Raw genomic sequence first — 23,628 nt, forward strand, 5'->3', positions numbered from 1 at the left:
ATTGCTTGCTCACATTTAATTGAACCATTTATCGTTACCGCTTGTTTCTCAATTCTCCAGTTATTATTCTAATTCTCGGAAAAAAAACATTTTAATTTTTTTTGCCATTTTTGCTGGTCTAGTCTGATGTGGGTCCTGCTAACAAAATAAAATCTCAATTTTTTATCAAAAAAATAAAAGTTTAATTATATCACTGCAAGTGCTAAAAACAGCTTGAACACACATTTTCTTTCTTTTCTTGCTGAAAACAAGCAGGACATTGTTGGACCAACTGGAGAACCTGGGGACCTTGCTTTTCATTTCGATCAAATGGATGATCCCAGTCATACTTATTACAATAATATACGGTAAAATAGTCAAACAATGAAGCAGAATGACAGCTAGGTCAAAGTTTAAGGAAGTCAGACTCTTACAGGCTGAGGAATTTGAACATTTTCTTTATGATACACAAAAAAAGCATATATCATTATTTCATATAACTGCAAAGGTGGAAGTCGTTTTGTCTTTGCAACTTCTTGCATTTCACATCCTATAATAGTTTTACGGTGATGATCCTTAAGGTTATGGAGACTCAAAAATCCTTCACAAACTTGAATATGATTTGTTATAAACCAGCAGACATTGAGGCTGTCAGCATGCCTCACTGGTCATTGCTCTATGTAAAGTTTGTGTACTCGGTGAGTATGTATATAAATACTTGGGTGTCTGTTCAGCTTGACTGATCTCCAAATTTCAGTGCCAGTGAAGCATAACACGAGTTACAGCCGTACAGCAAAGCAATTAGTTTAATTAACTACTGTAACTTGATCTACATTTAAAATCTTCTTTCAAACAAAAGTCTAATTACTCACTCAATATTGATGCAGTTTGTTCCACTTCTTTGCAGCATAACAACTAAAAGCAGCGTCACCATGTTAACTGTCCATAGATCTGAGAGACCTGCTGGGTTCATACCTGACTAACATCTCACTGATGTATTCTGGACCAAACCCATTCACAGATTTATACACCAGCAGCAGAACTTTAAAGTCTATTCTGAGGCTGACTGGGAGCCAGTGTACAGACTTTAAAACTGGAGTAATGTGTTCTGACCTCTTTGTTCTGGTTAAGACCCAAGCTGCAGCGTTCTGAACCAGCTGTAGATGTTTGATGCTCTTTTGGGGGATTTCTGTAAGAAGACCATTACAATAGTCCAGTCTGCTGGAGATAAAAGCATGGACCAGTTTCTCCTGATCTTTCTGAGTCATTAAACCTTTCACTCTGGAGATGTTCTTTAGGCGGTAGAAGGCTGTTTTTGTGATAGATTTCATCTGAATGCTTAATGTGAGATCTGAATCAATCAGAACACCATAGTTTCGGACTTAGCCATTCGCTTTTAAAGACAGAGACTCAAGATACTCGCTGACAGCAGTCCTTTTTTCCCTGTTACCAAAGACAATCACCTCCATCTTGTCATGTCATGACATCTTCAAAAAATATTCAGGAAAACTATTTCTCTCTTCTTACTGCTGTCATGACTTGGCTTGAAAGGTCACAACAACAACAAAGGGAGACGAGATCATGGCAAACATTCAATAAATCTGTATCTTTTAAATAAGCAAAATCAAGTTTTCCAGTTAATAAATCAAATAAACCAAGTTGGTCTGGATTACATGGAATTAACTTTAATTAAAATTAAACCAAGTTCCATCAAAGCAAACCAAATTAGATTTTAACATCATGAAACGTGTATATCAGTAGTCAGTAGTGTAAAATGTGTGTGAGTGAAGATAATGTGAAAGACTAAAAACAACTAAAAGAAACTTTGTATTCATACTCCCTATTTATGTAATTCAATCCCTTCCTTGTGTCCATTCTGAAAAGATTGACAAATATAAAACTGATTTTAGCAGATTAGCATGACAAGCTAAGCAACAAACAAAACTATTCCACAAAGAGAATCAGGTAAAGTGGATTTTTAGTAATGCTGTTACGTGTCTTGCCATTCCAAAATGCTTTTGCAGGAATCTGGGTCTCTACAACTTGTTCTTCTGGTTACAACTTACTGTATCTCTGTGTGAAGGTTTTGATGAATACCAAAAGTTTGCTTGTTTAACTCTTTGTTAACCAGGTAGGAACATAAACTGAATGGTGTCAGTAACTGGCTCTGTTAAAGGGATCCTCCACTGTTTTTACAAATGTGACCATAAACCTTTAAAATGTCCTTATTAGAAGATCTATGCCTAACAGAACACATTATTTTGCATCATATTAATTTTATTAACTTTTAAAAATGGAACTACTTTTCAGTTTTAGAGCATGTGTTTGCCATCTTGAAATCACGCGATTGATGATGTCAAACAGCCCATTGTTTTCTATTGGAGTGAAGCATTTATCCTGCGTTTTAGATCATTTAGCAGCATTTTCAGCATTGGTTGCTCTAAATAATCAGGAAAAGTTTAAGATGTTGATGTAAACCTATTTTTGTTTACCAAAAACAGTTAGATCTGTGACTGCAGGGGGCAACAGTTCCAACTCAGCAGTTTTGGAGTTGACAATGAAGCAAAGAAGAGCTCTCTTGAGGGAACTTTAAACTCTCCCTTAAACAGTGCGTGACTGAAGCAGCGAGTAAATCATGGACTGTTGAAAGATTTCCAGGCAAGAGGACTTTTGTGTCTTCAACAGTCCTTAACTGTAAAGTAATCCCCTTTTTAAAAGTTAATAAAAACAAATTTGGTGCATAATAATGTGTTTTGTTGGGCATAGATCTTTTAATAAGAACGTTTCAAAGGATTTAGGCCAAACTTGTATAAACACTGGAGGATCACTTTCACACATAGGTCAGCTTACAAATTAGCAGGCGTCCCAAAAATGGGATAAACAATATGGTGGTTGTTATCAATGCCGTGTGAAATTACTGTTGGAAAAATGCCACGCCACCACTTGTTTTGCAATGACCTGTCTAACTCGTTTTACCAATATAACAAATGATAAAATGACAAAAATATGCTTGTATCTTAATGAAACATGTTGACACTTAAATTTTATCAATAATACCACATCTAGAACAGACAACCTGACTGATTTTGTGACAACATGGACCTGCACAAGCGATTAAGTGACAATAAAATCTGTATTAAATCTGTAGTCCTTTTTTTTCCTTTGAATTATGTCACCTGAGCACTGATGACTATCTCACTCATGCTTTGCATTTCATGCTCCCTTTAGTCTTTGGGGTCACATCCTTTTGCTGGATTATATTACACTTATTTTCTTCATCAGGTGAAGTGACCATAAAAGCCATGGAGTGGCTATGAACAGGCAGACTGGTGAAGAGGTTCACCATACTGTTTCCCTAAGAAGGCTGTTGGGTAAATATTTATCATCCTCAAATTGTTCACTTTTTAATGCTGGTTATTTTCAATATGTTCACTAATTGTTGTTGCTTTTTTCCTATACAGGATTTCTGTTGCTCTGCAAACATGCTTCAGCTGGTAAAGTATATCTTTAGTCGTGAATGACTAACATTTCCATCCATTCATTTTCTGACCCGCTTTGCTCCTTTTCAATTATTTTCAAGCACTTTTAAAACAAGTTGTTTGTCCTTTGTTTTGTTTTTTTTTTCTTTGCTGCCATTATTGCTGTTCTGGTTGCAGGTGTTTTTTTTTTTGGGTGGGGGGGTTCTCACAGAAAGCATCCAGAAACAAGCTGCGCCAACTGACAAACCAGGTGAGAACCAGATGTTTAAATATTGAGTGATATATCCAGTGTATGAATAAAATAAAAGTCATCCAGTTTGTAATAGAAGGCTAAACAGCATGAAGTTGTTAAATCACCACGTTGGATTTGGTTAGAATCGATTGCATCCGTATTCTGACTCAGAGTCTGAGCTCGGCGTAATTGTTCTACGGTAGTTCAGGATAAGAAGAGCGGAGGTAGTGGTGTATGAGTCTGGTTCTAGTAAAAACTGACCATAAAAAGCTGTAAATGGACTGATATGTAGATGTGGAGCAGTGAGGAGGAGACATCATGTGGAGAAGGAAACTTATCAGTTGAAACACGAAAATCTCTGTTAAACTTGAGTACAGCAGCCTACCTGCCCGTCAGTGGCGGCTGGCCAATAGATGGCGCTAGGGCGCCGCCCCATTACTCACCACGTTCGTTTGAGTAAGAAATAAAAAAAGTAAAAATTAATTTAAAAAAACAACGAAGCAAATGTATATCTGTATTTAGATAATCAGATTAAATATTATATAGATGATGATCTTTACATTATCAGAGAACATAATATAAATTTCCATTGCTATGCAGATGATACACAGCTTTATCTCTCAATGAAATCAGATGAAACTCATCAGTTATTAAAACTCCAGTGTGTTGTGTTAAAGACATCACATCCTGGATGAGTCACAACTTTCTCCTTCTTAATCAGGATAAAACCGAAGTGATTTCATTTGGTCCAAAACACCTCAGAGATAAATTATCAGAGCAAATAGTGTCTCTGGATGGCATTACTCTGTCACCCCTCACCACAGTAAAAAACTTATCTTTGATACTATCCTTTAATTCTCATACTAAACAAATCACAAGGATAGCTTTCTTCCACCTCCGTAATATCTCTAAAATCAGGAATATCTTGGCCCAAAGTGATGCTGCAAAATTAATCCATGCATTTGTTACATATGGACTAGATTATTGTAACTCCCTACTGTCAGGATGTTCTAGTAACTCACTAAAAAGTCTCCAGTTATTTCAGAATGCTGCAGCTAGAATATTAACAGGTACTAACAGGAGAGAGCATATTTCTCCAGTATTGGCTTATCTTCATTGGCTTCCTGTAAAATCTAGAATAGTGTTTAAAAGCCTCCTGTTAGCATACAAAGCTCTACATGATCAAGCTCCTGTGTATCTTAAAGACCTGTTAGTGCCCTATCGTGCGGGCAGAACACTCCGCTCTCAATCTGCTGGTCTCCTGGAAGTTCCTAAATTATCTAGAAGTAGAACAGGAGGCAGATCATTCAGCTACCAGGCGCCTCACATTTGGAACCAGCTCCCAGTCTTAATATGGGAGGCTGCTACTCTCTCCACCTTTAAAAGTAAACTCAAAACCTACTTATTTGCTGAAGCATATACCGTATAATGGCGTTAACCTAAACACTAGGAAAAAGCTCTAAACTTAAAAATAGGAACTAAGAACTAAGATTATATAGTAGAACACCAACATTATATTCAAACACGATCCACCATCTACACATAGTTCTAATGGGCTACAATGAGATGTTTTGTCCAGGGACACAGTTGTGCCAGGTTGTAGACAACCCCCCACTTCTGTTCCTTGTTGCATACCCATCATACTGCTCACACTGCTTCACACCACATCTTTCTTCTTTTTTACTATGGACTTTATATTTTGTTCAGCGCTTTGACATGACTTTGTTGTATTTTGCGCTATATAAATACAGTTGAATTGAATTGAATTGAATGATGTGTGAAGTTGCTTTGTTCATCTGTGTCTGATTGGTGACGTGTTTTCTTTTTGGAGCGCAAAAATCTTTACCGTCCACTTTCGGTAAAAGTTGCGCATTCGCAATAACTCCTCTTCAATACTAGTCAATGGAGTGACTCTGGGCACAGCTTACTGGCGCCCAGAGACACTCTGCGGCTGTGCAGAGTTGAATGCAGCCGGATCATTTACAAAACACCACCTCCCGCCATGGGAGGGGCTGACGTCACTGTTGTCCGTCATAAAGTGGCTTTGACAGGTGAAACTGGGACGATAGAAGGAGAAGCAAAATGAAGAAAGTGAAATTAAACAATTCTGCTTTCCCTGCCTACCTGCAAACTCAGCATGGATAGAGACAGGTAGGACCCATTTAAAGCACTTTTCAGAAAAAGCAAAGAAACATGAACAAATTAGGAACAAACTAAATTTGATAATTTCAAATCTTGAACATGTCCATATTTTGTAAACTAGGTCCTAAATTGTATTTTGTCATGTCTCAAATTATTTATACTTATTTACAACTTCCTTTGCCACCCCTGTTTGTATTTAATTACAACTTGAACTAATTAAAGCTAAAAAAAATAACAAAAAAAAAAAATAGGTAAAATCTGAACACAAAATAAAAAATAAAACAAAATATAGCCCCAAGTGGCAATGAACGGCCCTCGCTTTCGCCGCGCAGCCTTTGTTGCGCCACCTTCCGTAATCTGCGCCGCCTTTGCGGCACCGCTTTTGCTTTGCCGCCTGCGCTGCCTCAAGTTCATATACTATCAATGCATTATTATGGATTTGTTTAGACAGAAATGTACTATTTAGATATAAATTTAGCCATATTTATGATTTTTGTTGTTGTACTAACACATTCAAGAACATTGCTGGAGTTGTAGTAGTAGTAGTAGCAGTTCCAGGAGGAGTGTGTTAAAGTTTGAGCAGACGATTTTCAAGATTTGGCCAATTTTCTATTAACACAAAATGGAGAGTATCTCGATACAAAATAACACGATAAAAAATAAAGCATGCGTCTCATTGACATTTTTGATCGAAAGGCCAAAACCGAAGTTCGTGAAAAATTCCAAACATTTTAGATTTTTTTCCCCCATATTAAATTTTCTTCACTCTGTAGGGGGTGCTAACACGCCAATTTCCGTATTTCCACATTGAAATGGTTTAGGGCCAAGAGTTTATTAACAACTGATTTACTTTTTCAAAAAACTTTTAATTTTCAAAAAGTTTTGGCCAAAATGCAAGTTATCAAAATTGTCCCACTTCTCTAGATGATCTCCAGCAATTTTGAGCCCGTCAGTGAAATGCCCTAGGAGGAGTGCGTTAAAATACGTTTAAAAATACATTATGAGGTACTTAAGAGAGAGAGAAGAAGGAAAATTAACAAATGAAAGCTTTAAAAATATGGCCTTTTATAATGTTTATGTTTAGTTCAAAATGATAATGATACTAAATATTACCAGAAATTAACAAAACGACAACAAAAACACCAAATAAGAGAAAAATATGCTGAATAAGAAAAAGAACAGACAACCAACAACAAAACATGCAAAATGACACCAAAAACACACTAAGAGAGAAAGACACTGACTATTACCAGCAACGCACAACATGACAACAAAGACACACTAAATAAAACAAAAACACACACACTGAGATAGAATAATTTAAATTATACCAACCACACACAAAAACGAAATACACGAAAGGACACCAGAAACACACAAATTGACACAGAAAACACACCAAATGATGATAGAAATGATACTGATTAGAACATGAACTGAAAAAAACAATAATCATTGTCCTTGGTCCCACATCAGGAGGGAGACGACCATATATATAAAAAACTATAGAATTAGATATATTCAGGAGGCACTAAATAATGTTTCGTTCCACTTATTTACAAAAAGAGATTTTTGAAAATGTGTGTTATCATGTGTGGTATAAGGGGATATTTGCATTCAGAAATTAGAGAAAGGGGGTACTTGAACCCCAAAAAGTTTGAGAACCACTGTTACAGTATATATTACATTTGTTCTTACTTGTTTATGTGTTCCGTGGCAATAAATGTGGTTAGTTTAAAGGCAGTTCTGTAACTGCCATTTACCTTACTTATTTGTTCATATCTACACAAACCCTGTTTTTGGCATTTGCCTATTTTGGAGTTATAGCCCCCCTGTAGAAAAATGCACCAGCTGCCACTGCTGCCCGTTCTGATTGGCCGAGTCGTCTGAAGGGCACCCTCATCAGCCAATAGAGTGAGGCGGCCTATGTGACTTTGTGTGGATCTTTCTTCGAAAACTGTTAAATTATTGGAATGCGCCCAATACAGCAGTGCGCTTTATAGTCCGTAAATTACGGCAGTCTAAAATCCTTTTACGTCTTGTCGACACATAAAAAAAATCTCACTTTGCAGTTCAGACATTATCCACACAAAGTATTTTTCTTTTGTTCCATTATTTTTTTTTTTAATCTTTGCTCTAAATTTTAAAAAAGACACTTGCTCTACCAAGTGGCAAACCTACGGAAGAGTATTAGGGCCACAGAAAAAAGAAAAAAAAAGAATTGGAGGCGAAAAAAAAAGTTAAGATTTTTTTTTGGAGCGGGAAAAAAAAAGAAAGATGAAAATCAATATTGAGATTTTTTAGGGACACTGAAGACAAAAAAATTTCAGAGGTAAAAAAAAAAAAATTCATGCACTTGAAGCAAAAAGTCGAAAATCGCTGTAAATTTTTTTTTTCATTATGCTGACTGTTTGTATAGACACAATTGGACATCTCCATTTTTATACAGTCGGCTTGCAGGTACAAGTCACCATTTTGTAGATTTGTAATTGCATTTGCAAAAATATAATTAATACGAAAGACTGAATCAGACTAAAAAGCTGTTTTCTTTTTTTTAGCAACCAAATTGTTTTTTTCTTTTGTGACCCTAATACTCTTCCGTACAAACCAGGTCAGAACCAGATACTGTATTTTTGAAGTGATGCATTCAGTGTAACCTGGGTTTTGTTGATGAATAAATTCGGACTTTTCTAATTTTCTTTTACTCCACAGATACATCAAAGCCAGGTAAGATGTTCAAAGAGTGTTTCACCATATATCATCTACATGGTTCATATTTATTATGGAATGGATAAATTGGACTAAATGTATTTGTTATAAAGGCTTTGGACAATTGAAGCCAGGTACAAAGTTTTCTCTTTTTTCCTTTGACTTCACTTTTAAAACACAAACAAGCACAGGTGTAACCAATGTTCTTCTGTTGTCCCTCCTCATTTTCCATATTTCAGTCTGTTGGACCCAGTGGTTTGATCGCGATGATCCCAGTGGAAGTGGAGACTGGGAAACCCTCACAAACCTTCGCAATGAGAACCCTGGGAAAATTTGTCCCAAACCAACGGACATTGAGGTTGTGACTCTGTCTGGGAACAGTGTGGTTCAAACTGGGGAAGTGATTTACAAGTAAGCCCAAATTAACTTTTGTTGCACTATTCCAGAAGATGCAGATTTTATTCAATCGTTTTGTGAACTTCCAGGATGGACACAACTACAGGATTCGTCTGTAAAAAGAATGACCAACCAGATAAGAAGTGCGAGGATTACAAAGTGCGCTTCAGGTGCTCACACCCTTACTGTGATGATGAAGGTATTATATAAATATGTTATATGTATAAAATAAGATGAAAAACACTCAAATTTGTTTAGATGTAAATCTGTGAATAGTTTGTAAAAAAAAAAAAAAAAGACAAAGGAGTTTCCCAGTACAGATCTATTTTGCATTCATTCTTCTCTCTTTGCAGCGTGCTGGACCCAGTGGTTTGATCGCGATGATCCCAGTGGAACTGGAGACTGGGAAACCCTCACAAACCTTCGCAATGAGAACCCTGGGAAAATTTGTCCCAAACCAGCGAACATTGAGGTTGTGACTCTGTCTGGGAACAGTGTGATTCAAACTGGGGAAGTGATTTACAAGTAAGCCCAAATTAACTTTTGTTGCACTATTCCAGAAGATGCAGATTTTATTCAATCGTTTTGTGAACTTCCAGGATGGACACAACTACAGGATTCGTCTGTAAAAAGAATGACCAACCAGATAAGAAGTGCGAGGATTACAAAGTGCGCTTCAGGTGCTCACACCCTTACTGTGATGATGGAGGTATTAGATAAATATATTATTTGTATAATATTAAGATGAAAAACACTTAAATTTGATGAGCCGAAAGGAGTTTCCCAGTACAGATCTATTTTGCATTCTTCTCTCTTTGCAGCGTGCTGGACCCAGTGGTTTGATCGCGATGATCCCAGTGGAAGTGGAGACTGGGAAACCCTCACAAACCTTCGCAATGAGAACCCTGGGAAAATTTGTCCCAAACCAGCGGACATTGAGGTTGAGACTCTGTCAGGGAACAGTGTCGTTCAAACTGGGGAAGTGATTTACAAGTAAGCCCAAATTAACTTTTGTTGCACTATTCCAGAAGATGCAGATTTTATTCAATCGTTTTGTGAACTTCCAGGATGGACACAACTACAGGATTCGTCTGTAAAAAGAATGACCAACCAGATAAGAAGTGCGAGGATTACAAAGTGCGCTTCAGGTGCTCACACCCTTACTGTGATGATGGAGGTATTAGATAAATATATTATTTGTATAATATTAAGATGAAAAACACTTAAATTTGATGAGCCGAAAGGAGTTTCCCAGTACAGATCTATTTTGCATTCTTCTCTCTTTGCAGTGTGCTGGACCCGGTGGTTTGATCGCGATGATCCCAGTGGAACTGGAGACTGGGAAACCCTCACAAACCTTCGCAATGAGAACCCTGGGAAAATTTGTCCCAAACCAGCGGACATTGAGGTTGTGACTCTGTCTGGGAACAGTGTGGTTCAAACTGGGGAAGTGATTTACAAGTAAGCCCAAATTAACTTTTGTTGCACTATTCCAGAAGATGCAGATTTTATTCAATCGTTTTGTGAACTTCCAGGATGGACACAACTACAGGATTCGTCTGTAAAAAGAATGACCAACCAGATAAGAAGTGCGAGGATTACAAAGTGCGCTTCAGGTGCTCACACCCTTACTGTGATGATGAAGGTATTATATAAATATGTTATATGTATAATATTAAGATGAAAAACACTCTCATTTGTTTAGATGTAAATCTGTGAATAGTTTGTAAAAAAAAAAAAAAAAAAAAGACAATGGAGTTTCCCAGTACAGATCTATTTAGCCTTCTTCTCTCTTTGCAGTGTGCTGGACGCAGTGGTTTGATCGCGATAATCCCGGTGGAACTGGAGACTGGGAGCTTCTGACATACCTGAGGAATGAAAACCCAGGACAAATTTGTGAAAAGCCTCTCCACATTGAGGTTAAAAACACTGGTTTCCTGATTCCAGCCAGCAACACAGGGCAGAACTTCTATTTGTGAGTTTACTCATAAGAAAATATATACAATATCACTGGTAAAAATGTTTGTCTTTTCAAGCAGATTCAAAAATATATATTTTTTTATCCTACCTGATTACAAATGGATATGATGATTTTATGATTTGACACTAAAGTCTGTTTGCAGTGTGCTGATCATTGTCTGAATATCTTTCAGGTTCAGCCCAATCGAGGGATTCGTTTGCCGCAATAAGGACCAGAAATGGGGCAAATGCCTTGACTACAAAGTTCGCTTTGGATGCAAATGTTAAAGCTGAGCTCCAACAACCTAATTTTTTCCTATTTTTCTGTCTCTGTAGAATAACATCTTATTTTCTTAGTTTAATCATATTAGCTATAAGTATAATGTTGTTTCTGTCTTTCCCAACTAAATTTAATGTAGACTACTGTGGACTAATAATGTAATGTGGGCTATAATTACAACAATTAAAAATCAAGTTTTCTCTGCAATGATAATTTGTGTATCCGTGTCCTTTAATACACGTCTGTTACTTGCAAGGTGAAACACAAAGGCTTTAAGAGGTGGTAATGGTTATGAAATATGTTTCCATTGAAATGTCTTACAGCATCACAACTAAAGATCAAGCAAACCAACAAACTATTCCTCAAAAGGAACAAGGTGGACTTTTAGTTATGATGTTTCGTGTCTTGCCGTGAGTAAAATGTGAATCTCTACAACCTGTTCTGCTGGTACGACCTTGTCTGCGTGTGAACGTTTTGATGAATACCAACAGTTTCACCTGTGTGTAGGGGTAGAGCAGCTATTTTAAAAGTGAGGGTGTTCTAAGATTAGGTCAACCATTAACTCCCTAATTTAGTTTTTACCAAACTCTAATTCAAAATGAATGCATTTTTGCTAATTATTACAATAATATGCAAATACCTTAACATCAAGTCTTACAGTTAGTTGACATTACAGTACAATGTTTACGGCTTTATTCATTTTAGCTGCTACATCTGGTACAAAATGAATCAACAAATAAATGTCAAATACAAAATAGCTGACTAAACAGTCCAATAACTCTAACAGCAATTCATACTTTTTTTTTTTTTTTTTGAGAATACCAGCTTTCTAGATTCTGGCAGTATTGTACATATGAGATATATAAACAGACAGAACACAGCAGGTAAAACACTGACATTTTTTTTTTAGAATACTCATTAAAACAATAAGAAATTGGTTTAAGTTACAGTCCATAAATGGATACATACTGCACAAACTGAAATAAATAATAACACGTATTTACTGCCAGAACATGTCATTATTAAAATCATAGATTACAAATTAGCTTCAAAGCCCCTTTCACACACCTGTTATTAAAAACATAAGCATTTTCAATTTAACAATTACATGACAACTGGCCTTAAAAGATGAGTCTATCTTCCTCTGCTTTGCCTTTATGTCTCTGTACATCCTCCTATTAATATAAGAAAAAAACATAGTCAATAAAGTCAAACTAAGTCAGGCCCATGTCAGCCATCATGTTGGGTGTGGGATACATATGTATGTGTATATACGTATATATGCATATGTGTGTATCCATAAAATGAAGAGTCCGTCCTTAAGACTGCTCTACTGTAAAAGTGTCTTGAGATACCATTGGTTATGATTTGGCGCTATACAAACAAAAGATTGATTGATTAATTGATTGATCACAGTGACAACATTGGACTGCTAAATGTTACTAATCTACTCATTAAAAGCTTAATGGGAGGAGATGAAGTGGCAACTGAAAGTGGAAGAGATGATTTCAAACGTTTATATTAGGGATTTGTTCAGTGTACATAGAGTAAGCTTACCACTGTGATGGCACTTGATTAGGGATGCTACCTAACTTGCTTACACATCGTTTTTCATTAATCTCTGCATTTAACCCCTCCCTGAGAAGAAGTGGGCAGCCACGGTGTAGCACCAGGGGAGCAGTTCCATTTTTAGTAGCTGTTATATTGCCTCGTATCGCCTTTGACTTGATCTGATGTGATGCTGACCAAACAGTGGACTATCATCAGTGTTGGACAAGTTACTCTAAAATTGTAATACATTTTATATTACTAGTTACAGGCATAAAAAATGTAACATAAATGTATTACAAGGAGGATATCAGAGGATATGAAGGTTCTCAGAGAGAAGAAGAACTTCACGTTTGGAGAGTTGGAGGAACGTAAACAACGACTGGAAAAGAAAGCTCGTGGAAATACGGGGGAAAAAGACTGTGAAGAGGAGTAACAGCAGGAACAATGACTGCAGACGAGAACACATCACAAAAAAAAAAAAAAAAAAAAAAAAAAAAGGGAAGAAACGAGGTTGGATGTAAAATTATCTGTGTTCAAATTAGGGGACGGATCTAGATAAGCATAATGCTTTTTTCCGTCGCCCTTTCCGGCATGAAAAAGGACAAAAAAAAAAAAAAAACAATGATGTGATTTTGCTCTGAATGTCAAAATGAATTTCTGTGATTGCAACCATGTCGGAAATGAACTGAATAAATAAAAATAAAAAACAATAACACCACCTCCAAAATTAAGTTACTTTTAGCTAATCGCACATTTATGTTATGTGAAGTAATTTTAAAATAATAATCCTATCACGTTGATGACATTACAAATTAATGTCTACAAATGTGACACCACAAAACACTTTCTTTTTCCTTTTAAATAAGAATATACAAACAAAAATGTATAATTAGGTATGATGAATGAATTTGAAATCGTGAGAGTATGCGTTTGCAACACTCCGCTCTGCAGGAAAGAAGTCGGTGGGGAGTTTCTTCTTCTACGCCACAGAAATAGGTAGAATTTACGATGGTGTCTTCAACACTTTTTTGACTCTTTTTTTTTTTTCATTTTCATTGGAATATCAGTAGAATTCATTAAAGTCTGGGGCGGATCTAGAAAAAATTCAATGGGTGGCTAGAGGGGGGCAGGAATTTTTTAGAGGTGTCAACATATAGCAGACAGTATACATAAAGCACACTGAATTGCCAGGGTACTGTCAGGTACCTCGCAATGCGATATATTGCGATATTTTTTGCCTGCAATAACAATATCACAATAATCAATATATTGCAGGAAAATTAATCCAAGATACATCACAATAACTGTCACTGAAGAAATTCAGAATGTATCTACTGCACTGAATCCATTTCACAGAAATTACAAAACACTGTCAATCAATTTCACTTGAATGACAGCCAAGTGTATACAGCACACCCCCCAAACATGTGCACATTCAGCACACACCTGACACAACCACACCAGTGCACATTGCCTCACACACACTCGAACCTACATAATCCACACAAAACACACTCACACAAGCAAAACCTGCATGTGCACAAACACTCACCGATGTCTGAAGACAGTGGAACGTCAGTCACAGAGGAAGGGAGGGGGAAGAGAGTCCGGGGCTGTTACTCTGTTTTGGAACGACTTTTTTTCTGATACAAATGTGTGCTCACGGCAAATGTTTAAGGGTTGGCAGCTATGTTTTTACCTCTTTCCTCTCGTGGGCCAATGTAAGCACTTCCGTGCCGCTCTCGCGATGCTTCCGCGTCTTCTTCGTTGGTGTTTTAGAACATTGGCTCTGCAGTCAGGAGCGAGGAATTACCGGCCGCATAGTTCCATGCCTTGTGTACAAATTAGGCTGGCAAGGATTTGTTGTGGGGTGGCATTGTAACGAGTAATATATTGCTGATTTTTGTGTCAGTAATGCGTTGTATTACTGAGTTACTTATAAAAGTAACATATTACAGTAACTTGTTACTTTTGTAATGAGTTACTCCCAACACTGACTATCATCCTAAATGGACTAGTTCTGTGGTTAGAACATGTGCAGATGACAAGAAAGCATCGTAGCGGCTCTGATGAGTGTTTGAAACAGCTGACTGTGATAAACACACACCTTGGAGCAACAATTTTGTCTCACTCACAATCACAATAACAGCTTCTATGAATCCGTGTATCATTCGTTCATTCATTTTTCATTATGTAACGAAAACATGAAAATCGAAACAAACACCATTTATTTGATTTTTGTTTCCAAATTATATTCAAAGCAGAATCAAAAAATTTAATTGTTTTCTAAAACAGCATAAACACTTGAACTGAAGTAAAATTGCTCTAATTCAGTGACAGGCTTGATTATGGTTACATTACTTTTGTGTGAATGAGGTCAGAAACTGGTTGGGTCAGTTTCCAAGTTAGCAGGAAAAGCTACTATTACTATTGCAACAATACATCATCATTAGAGTAAAACTAACCTGTCTCATGACGGTCTAAGCATAGAAATTAACACAAATGTGTCAAACAATATAGTTTTATATACGGTATTTTATATACCATATCCTTGTGACCATGAAAAAAGGCTCATATATATATATATATATATATATATATATATATATATATATATATATATATATATTGCATTCTTTCATCAAAGAATGTCACCTGTGCACTGATGACTATCTCACTCATTTCTTTTAAGTCACACACTTTTTCACATATTTCCTTATCAGGTGAAGTGACTATAAAAGCCATGGAGTGGCTATGAACAGGCAGACTGATGAAGAAGTTCACCATACTGTTTCCCTAAGAAGGCTGTTGGGTAGATGTTTATCATCCTCTTATGTCAAGTGTTATTGTTCACTTTTTTAAAGCTGGTTACTAATTGTTGTACATTTTTTTCCTACATAAGATTCCTGTTGCACTAAAAACATGCTTCGACTGGTAAAGTATTGTCTTTAGTAGTGAATGACTAACATTTTCATCCATCCATCCATTTTCTTGTGGGGTATTTTTTAAGCAGTGGTTTTATAAACTAAATCAGTTGTTTGACCTTTGTTTTTGTTTTTTTTATAGCTTTTTGTTGCCGTCGTTTCTGTTCTGGTTGCAGGTGGGTCCAGATTGGAAATTGGAGTCGATAAAATCAAAATTTCCAGTCTTGCCAACCTATTGAACTCTACACACACTATAAAACAATTTGTGAAATTCTACTTTTATTGTTTTGGGTTTTTTTTTTCTCTCTCACAGAAAGCACCCAGCAAATTTTTGAAACAACTGCAATACCAGGTGAGAACCAGATACTGTATATTTGAAGTGATGCATTCAGTGTATCCTGGGTTTTGTTGATTAAATGAAATTCGGACTATATTAATTTTCTATTTCTCCACATGCAACAAAGCCAGGTAGGGCATTCAAAGAGTGTTTCACCATTTATCATCTACATGGTTTATATTTATTATGGTATGGATAAATCCAACTCTATTTATTTGTTAAAAAGACAATGGACAATTGAAGCCAGGGGGATTGAAGTTGTCTCTTTTTTTTCTTTTGACTTTACTTTCAAAACACAAACAAGCCCAGGTGTAACCAATGTTCTTCTGTTGTCCCTCCTCCTTTTTGTTTGTCTTACAAAAATAATTGGGATAGCTCTACCACCTCCGCCTCCGCCTCCACCTCCACCTCCACCTCCACCTCCACCTCCACCTCCACCTCCAGGTATTTATTGCTATTATCAACTTTAAAATGTGTTAAATCTTGTTTCTAATGTTTCTGAAACTCCAATCAGGTCTTCTGAGTTACAAACCTAACATCAGTAAGCACATTTCAGCCAATTTAAAAATTTCCAGACAAAGATTCGTCTTCTTAACAACTTGTTTTTCCTATCTCAGATTGCTGGACACAGTGGTTTGATAGAGATAATCCCAGTGGTACTGGGGACTGGGAAACATTAAGAGACCTTCGTAGAGAGAACCCTGGGAAAATTTGTCCCAAACCAGCCGACATTGAGGTTGTGACTCTGTCTGGGAAAAGTGTGGTTCAAACTGGGGAAGTGATTTACAAGTAAGCCCAAATTAACTTTTGTTGCACTATTCCAGAAGATGCAGATTTTATTCAATCGTTTTGTGAACTTCCAGGATGGACACAACTACAGGATTCGTCTGTAAAAAGAATGACCAACCAGATAAGAAGTGCGAGGATTACAAAGTGCGCTTCAGGTGCTCACACCCTTACTGTGATGATGGAGGTATTAGATAAATATATTATTTGTATAATATTAAGATGAAAAACACTTAAATTTGATGAGCCGAAAGGAGTTTCCCAGTACAGATCTATTTTGCATTCTTCTCTCTTTGCAGCGTGCTGGACGCAGTGGTTTGATCGCGATGATCCCAGTGGAACTGGAGACTGGGAAACCCTCACAAACCTTCGCAATGAGAACCCAGGGAAAATTTGTCCCAAACCAGCGGACATTGAGGTTGAGACTCTGTCTGGGAACAGTGTGGTTCAAACTGGGGAAGTGATTTACAAGTAAGCCCAAATTAACTTTTGTTGCACTATTCCAGAAGATGCAGATTTTATTCAATCGTTTTGTGAACTTCCAGGATGGACACAACTACAGGATTCGTCTGTAAAAAGAATGACCAACCAGATAAGAAGTGCGAGGATTACAAAGTGCGCTTCAGGTGCTCACACCCTTACTGTGATGATGGAGGTATTAGATAAATATATTATTTGTATAATATTAAGATGAAAAACACTTAAATTTGATGAGCCGAAAGGAGTTTCCCAGTACAGATCTATTTTGCATTCTTCTCTCTTTGCAGTGTGCTGGACCCGGTGGTTTGATCGCGATAATCCCAGTGGAACTGGAGACTGGGAGCTTCTGAGAGACCTGAGGAAAAAATACAAGATTTGTGTAAAACCTCTCCACATTGAGGTTACAACCACTGGTTTCCCGACTCCTGCCCGCAACACAGGACAGAAATTCTATTTGTGAGTTTACTCATAAAACATACAATATTACTGGTAAAAATGTTTGTCTTTTCAAGCAGATTTGAAAATATGTATTTTTTTATCCTACCTGATTACAAATGGATATGATGATTTTATGATTTGACACTAAAGTCTGTTTGCAGTCTGCTGATCATTGTCTGAATATCTTTCAGGTTCAGTCCAACCAAGGGATTCGTTTGCCGCAATAAGGACCAGAAATGGGGCAAATGCCGTGACTACAAAGTTCGCTTTGGATGCAAATGTTAAAGCTGAGCTCCAACAACCTAATTTTTTCCTATTTTTCTGTCTCTGTAGAATAACATCTTATTTTCTTAGTTTAATCATATTAACTATAAGTATAATGTTGTTTCTGTCTTTCCCAACTAAATTTAATGTAGACTACTGTGGACTAATAATGTAATGTGGGCTATAATTACAACAATTAAAAATCAAGTTTTCTCTGCAATGATAATTTGTGTATCCGTGTCCTTTAATGCACGTCTGTTACTTGCAAGGTGAAACACAAAGGCTTTAAGAGGTGGTAATGGTTATGAAATATGTTTCCATTGAAATGTCTTACAGCATCACAACTAAAGATCATTTAGTGGATGAAAAAGGAGGAGGAAATTAGACAAGAGAGCAGTGGCATGGCCAGAGAAGGAACCACGAGTGGCAGTGAGATCATATCTGTCAGTATAATTCAGTCTAGACTTAATCCTTTTTTTCTTTGGGGTGTTGTAGAACTAGTAGTGGAAACATTTTGTATAGAGCTCACAGTAAATGCTGCAAACCTACACAATAAGAGTTTGCCTATCCAAGCCAAATCTATTCAGGAACATAAGCAGCAGTGAAAAAACAATCAGCACCTAATAACCATTAGGAGATGGGATGTAAAGATATATCCTAAATCGGCTAAAAATCTATGCAAATAAGAGGGTATTAAAATCAATACAGTTTTAATCGGTTGAAAAAAAGAATACCTGAACCGGCCGAGTCGACAGATCACGACCCCAACCTGTCTGACCAGAATGAAGCCGATGTCTCTTTAAAGAATAACTAAACGACTGCTTTCTCCTGACCTGCCACCAGGAGGGAAATTCAAGAAATGCCTTGATTATGGGCGTTACTGGTAGCAGTAAGACACGCCCACACCGCTGTGCGCAGAGACAGACGGTAATCAACACACATAGTGAGTTAATAAGATTTGCCACTACAACCACAGGCACACACAATCACGAAGTGAAGCTCACACAACCTTACAGACACCATACTCAGGGGCAAACAGCCCTGCTCTCCCACCACCTCACGCACAGAGCAATAAGACGGGCGCACACGCAGAGACAGACGGGAATACACTCATAGCATAGATGTGTCTGTAAATACACACATAGATTGATGAACCCTCCGATTAACACAGAATCTGCTCTTTATAGAACCACAGAGACAAAAATGGCAGGGGAATCTTAAAGAATCTGTTTCAGCCAATAGCAAAATTCACTTGTAATAGCCGGCGTTCAACCCTTGGAGACCAGTATATCCGACATTTTACAAATAAATACGCAAAATTAAAATACTTTCACTAAAACATGAAGAGCGGGACAAGGATTTATAAACAGCATTACTTAATACCCAAATACGCATGTATTCAGCAGAAAAAAGTGGATTTGGAGTTTAGTTACTGTTTAAGCCCAAACCCGTTTCAACCAGACACTATTCACAACCGTGATCGTGCATGTAGAAATGATCCGAGGTGAGTCAGCATCAATTTGTGCATCTTTCTCGCGCTAAATGAAACGTATCACCTGATTTACTTAGCAATGTCCGGACCCATCCCTAACACTTTGTAAAACGATCAAAATGAAACTCTATTAGTTTGAAGTCAGAGCAGGTGTGGCAGCATTTTTGCTCCCTGAAGTCAAGACAACGACAGAGAACAAAGACTGTATGCAAATATTGCAAGAAATTACACACACACACACACACACGCACACACACACAAAGTGGCCTTAATCTCTGCATTAGGAGATCATGTGAAAGAAATTGACTGAATAAGGCATTCCACTTATTACAGTTAACTTTTAAAATGATTGTGGTAGAAACATTATGAATTTCATCATTAACATAGTTTATTACAATGTCTGTTTTTAAATTAGTTAAACTTCAACTAGGGCTACAAATACCAAACTGAATACATTCCAATACGTCTTCCTAAACCAACCCTTATTTGTGCATATACTACACAACTCTAAAAGCCACAATTAATGAGAAATTTGCCACACCAACAAACACCTCAATCTGTTGCATATATTCAGCTAGAGCTGCTGTCTTTGCATTCCATGAAATCCTCAAGAGAAGAAAAGTCCATGTACATAAAGTTATATATAATAAATCCACAAAAAAGCTTTCGGATTGAGCTCAGATTTGTGCGTCAAATGGCATTTCATTTCAAGACATGCATTAATCACATTAATGATGGGACAAATTAGATTTGTGTTGAATTGTCTGTAAATGAATATCTCCCCTCTGTTGCTATGCTCTTTAGATAGTGAAAATGTGAATTTAAATCACTTGTGCCAAGGGTGAGACAAGCCTGGTAAGGTTTTAGAGTGTGACCTCAGGGAGATGAACAGGACAAATACTGTAGCAGTATGTGCACTACATGGTGCATTTGCACTCTGACTTGCCATATTTGCTGTGGCAGCTGGTACTACTGGGTAATAGCTGCCTGGGAGAGTATGTCCCCTGTGTGCTGTCACTGCTTGCATTCATTTTCTGATGGTGTTCGAAGTAACTGTTGGTCCTTCTTATCCCACAGAGGCAACATCTGATCCTTGTGTGCACGTTCAGAGTGGATGGCATGCTGTGATGTAAGCTTTAACATGTCAGGGATGATCAAAACACTTCAAAGTAGTGCAGGGAGCAAATATGTCAATTTAGATCAGCTTGATGGATATTAACAGAAGTGAAAGTATGACGTAAACATAAGGTATTGTGATTGTTGAAGCACAATGTTTGAGAATGAGGCTGTCGGAGTTTAAAGTACCAAAGGAAATTAGATAATGCCGCATGTTGGACTGTGTCGATTGATAATATTTACCCATATAAGTGGGATTTGGGTTTTTTTCTATGCTTGATAAAAAAAAAAAAAAAAATCACACTACTCTATGCATGAGTCACATCTGCTCTTTTGGGTTTCAGAGGCGCCCTGTCATACTTAATTATTTTTACTCTTCAGTCTAGTTTCTAAAACCCTTGACACTGACTTGTCTACTGGGAAAAGTCACTTTTTTTTGCAAGAACTGCCAAGATTCCTGTTTGAACGCCCCACTGTGTGGGCAGATGCATCTGTTCACATTATGTCTATTCCTTATTCAAAGTTTCTCTCGAGTACACCCCTCACTCTCTGAAGACCCCATACTCATTTCAGAAAAGACTGATCCATCCTTGATCACACAGAGAAATGCCCTGTAACAACAGCTATAGTCCTGCAAACTGACCCTGTTGTGTTCTCCCTGATAATAAATCCAGCCAGTCATCATCCAGTCAACCTAGCTGTGGGACAATCAGAGAGAATGTTTTTTTGTTTTAAAGGCAGAGGGGAAACAATAATTCTTATAAAGGCCATCTTATACAGTGACATAATAGAGTATTTTAGCTTGTGAATAGATGAAGTAATGAAATTCTGATATTGGACTTTCTTGGTATTGTGTTTCTGGCATGATCTTGGGTTGGTGGTTTTGTGATTGTTTGTTTGGTTGTTTTTTTTTTTTTTTTTGGTATTTTAGCTTGAGAAGTTAGTTTCAGCCTTGCTGTATGGAGGTTGTTGGTTCAAGTAACGATGGTGCTCCTTTGTCAGTGGCTTTTAGTTTTATTTCTGTAAGTGCTGATTTAGTAAGTGTTTACTATCTGGCTGGTCATGCTTTCTGTGAGTCCTCAGTGTTGTCTTTGTTGGTAATAGTTTCCTGTCTGTTTGTTCACTACCTTTCTTCTGTGAGAGATTGATTATTTCCCTCTCCTAGCTCATGTTTTCCATCAGTTGTTCTTCATTATCTAATTACGTTCCCTACTACTTCACAAGTGTCTGAACACTGAAGGGTAATTTCACTAAACGTGTGCAAACGTTCATGCCTGGCTTTGTTGATTTGACTCTGGATGTCTTCTTCTACTCCACTGTCCTTGCTTACCACACAACCCAAAGAGCTGTTTTGTTGACGTTCTTACCTTATAGTTGTAGTTCGTCTTTCTGCTTGTAGTTTTTCCTGTTGATCTTCAGACCTGTCTTCTTGGGTTCCTCAAAAAGCTTGCTCAATGTCATCAGTTCATGTTGTTGCTCATGAAAAAGAAGGCCGACATAATCTGTGAAATCCAGTCTTCAAGTTGTTTGGTCAGGTTCCACTGGGTTCTTGGTTGCTGCCTGCCTCACCCACCAGCAACACATCCAACTCGGAGAGTTTCACTGCCTGCTGAAGCGAGGAACTACGCTCCTTTTTCTCCTCTCATAAACATAAACCACCAGTGAAAAAGGCCAGTGTGATTAGCGGCTAATGCTATCCTAGCTCAGTGCTACAGAGAGAACTGATTCTCCTCCATGCCTAATCTTTCCTACTCCAGTCCCGGTTATTAAGGCCGTGTCATACAGCTCCAGGTGGTCACACACAGCGTCTACTCCATGGTTGAATGGGTGAACAGACCAGTGTCCGTGTTGACGGCCTGACGTCATCGTCAACAATGACTCTTATTTTTAAAACGTAACCCCCGCAATAAACGAAAGATTACTGTAATTGCGATTTGAGCGTGTTTCCATTGAACGTTGTTTTGTAAGTCTCGCGGGATGAAATCTCATCCCGCGAGACTTTGCTGCAGGAAGACGAATGATCTGACGGATGTTCTGTTACGTGTATTTGCGGGAAAAGTGTTTTCATAGTGCTTTTGTGACACACTTCATTATCAAAAACGTCTGCAATTCCTCCTCATGAAATTTTAATTTTTTTTGGTGTTTTTTCAAAATTCAGGTGTTTCCATTACTAGTTTTTTTTTGCGCTTTTTAGATTTTGCGCCTTTCCAAGGGCAATGGAAACACAGCTACTGAAAAATGGTCCAGTGAGAGAGAATATGCATCCTTGTTTCACGTTTCTACAAGGTGATTGATTGAATGAGTCTAGAAGTACTTTATAATCACTTACCTAAACACCAGTACCAAAGTTACTAAAGCTACAATATAGAGTAATTGGTGAAAGACTGCATTGTCGTGATGAGCAGAGGATACACATGATTGTCACAGTCTAAAGTCAAAGTGCAGTCGCTGAATGTAAGTCTGCCTGAATTCTGCTGGTGGGGGGGGGGTGCGATTCAGGGTCGACCGTCAGCACTAACTGGAAGTGACAGTGTGCAGAGAGGTCCTAATTACTGTCTCACTTGACTAATTGTCATCTCAGAAGAATATATTCCCAGTAAGTTCTTAGGAAGCTCACTGACAGTATGGCTCAAGATATGTAAGCCTGTGCTGACTTCACTATGATGTGTTTAAAGACAGTGACAGAAGCAAGAAGTAAGGGGTGAATAATACTAATACTGTCAATTGCTGCTTATTGAGGAGTATTTAAAATAATTACTGCTTGGAAAGGAAATGTATTTTAAGTGGATAAAGTAATTTTCTAAAGGTCCATGGGTTTCTTTTGTGTGCCTATAAGCCAAAGTGTTAAGACATCCTTGGCCACTGGCATCTTGACATAATACAATCATTAAGTGAAGCCAGTGTTGACTTTCCACCATTGCCAATGAAATAAGCTATAGCATTCAAAATAAAGGGGCAGAAATGAGCCTTTAGAGCAGCTACTAAACTGAATGACTGTTTTCTCTTCCAGGGTCTTACCATTCAAAGTGCATCAGCTTCTCGTTTCCATGGTTTCCTTCTTTGT

At 37.5% G+C, this 23,628-nt stretch overlaps 2 protein-coding genes across 4 annotated transcripts; both read left to right on the forward strand.

The window, feature by feature from the left end:
- The first annotated feature begins 3,274 nt into the window (after positions 1 to 3,274).
- LOC114457704 (mucin-5AC-like) lies at positions 3,275 to 11,389 on the forward strand. Of its 3 annotated transcripts, XM_028439728.1 has the most exons (15): positions 3,275 to 3,350; positions 3,441 to 3,473; positions 3,636 to 3,708; positions 8,545 to 8,559; positions 8,655 to 8,675; positions 8,781 to 8,952; positions 9,027 to 9,136; positions 9,291 to 9,462; positions 9,537 to 9,646; positions 9,759 to 9,930; positions 10,005 to 10,114; positions 10,227 to 10,398; positions 10,473 to 10,582; positions 10,738 to 10,912; positions 11,091 to 11,389. In XM_028439728.1, exons 2-15 carry the CDS (start codon positions 3,462 to 3,464, stop codon positions 11,182 to 11,184), a joined length of 1,518 nt encoding a protein of 505 aa, XP_028295529.1. In that variant the 5' UTR covers positions 3,275 to 3,350; positions 3,441 to 3,461; the 3' UTR covers positions 11,185 to 11,389. The 3 variants fall into 3 exon arrangements, with proteins under 3 accessions (XP_028295529.1, XP_028295531.1, XP_028295532.1); XM_028439730.1 differs by lacking the exon at positions 8,655 to 8,675; XM_028439731.1 differs by lacking the exon at positions 11,091 to 11,389 and having other exon boundaries at positions 10,473 to 10,553; positions 10,738 to 10,893.
- Positions 11,390 to 13,625: 2,236 nt separating this feature from the next.
- LOC114458062 (uncharacterized) lies at positions 13,626 to 17,991 on the forward strand. Its single transcript, XM_028440306.1, has 8 exons — positions 13,626 to 13,689; positions 16,503 to 16,529; positions 16,606 to 16,777; positions 16,852 to 16,961; positions 17,074 to 17,245; positions 17,320 to 17,429; positions 17,542 to 17,710; positions 17,884 to 17,991. The coding sequence occupies exons 1-8, from the start codon at positions 13,626 to 13,628 to the stop codon at positions 17,975 to 17,977; spliced, it is 918 nt and encodes a 305-aa protein (XP_028296107.1). The 3' UTR covers positions 17,978 to 17,991.
- The last annotated feature ends 5,637 nt before the right edge of the window (positions 17,992 to 23,628 follow it).

This window comes from Gouania willdenowi, chromosome 24, assembly GCF_900634775.1.
Source record: "Gouania willdenowi chromosome 24, fGouWil2.1, whole genome shotgun sequence".
Classification (NCBI taxonomy): domain Eukaryota; kingdom Metazoa; phylum Chordata; class Actinopteri; order Blenniiformes; family Gobiesocidae; genus Gouania; species Gouania willdenowi.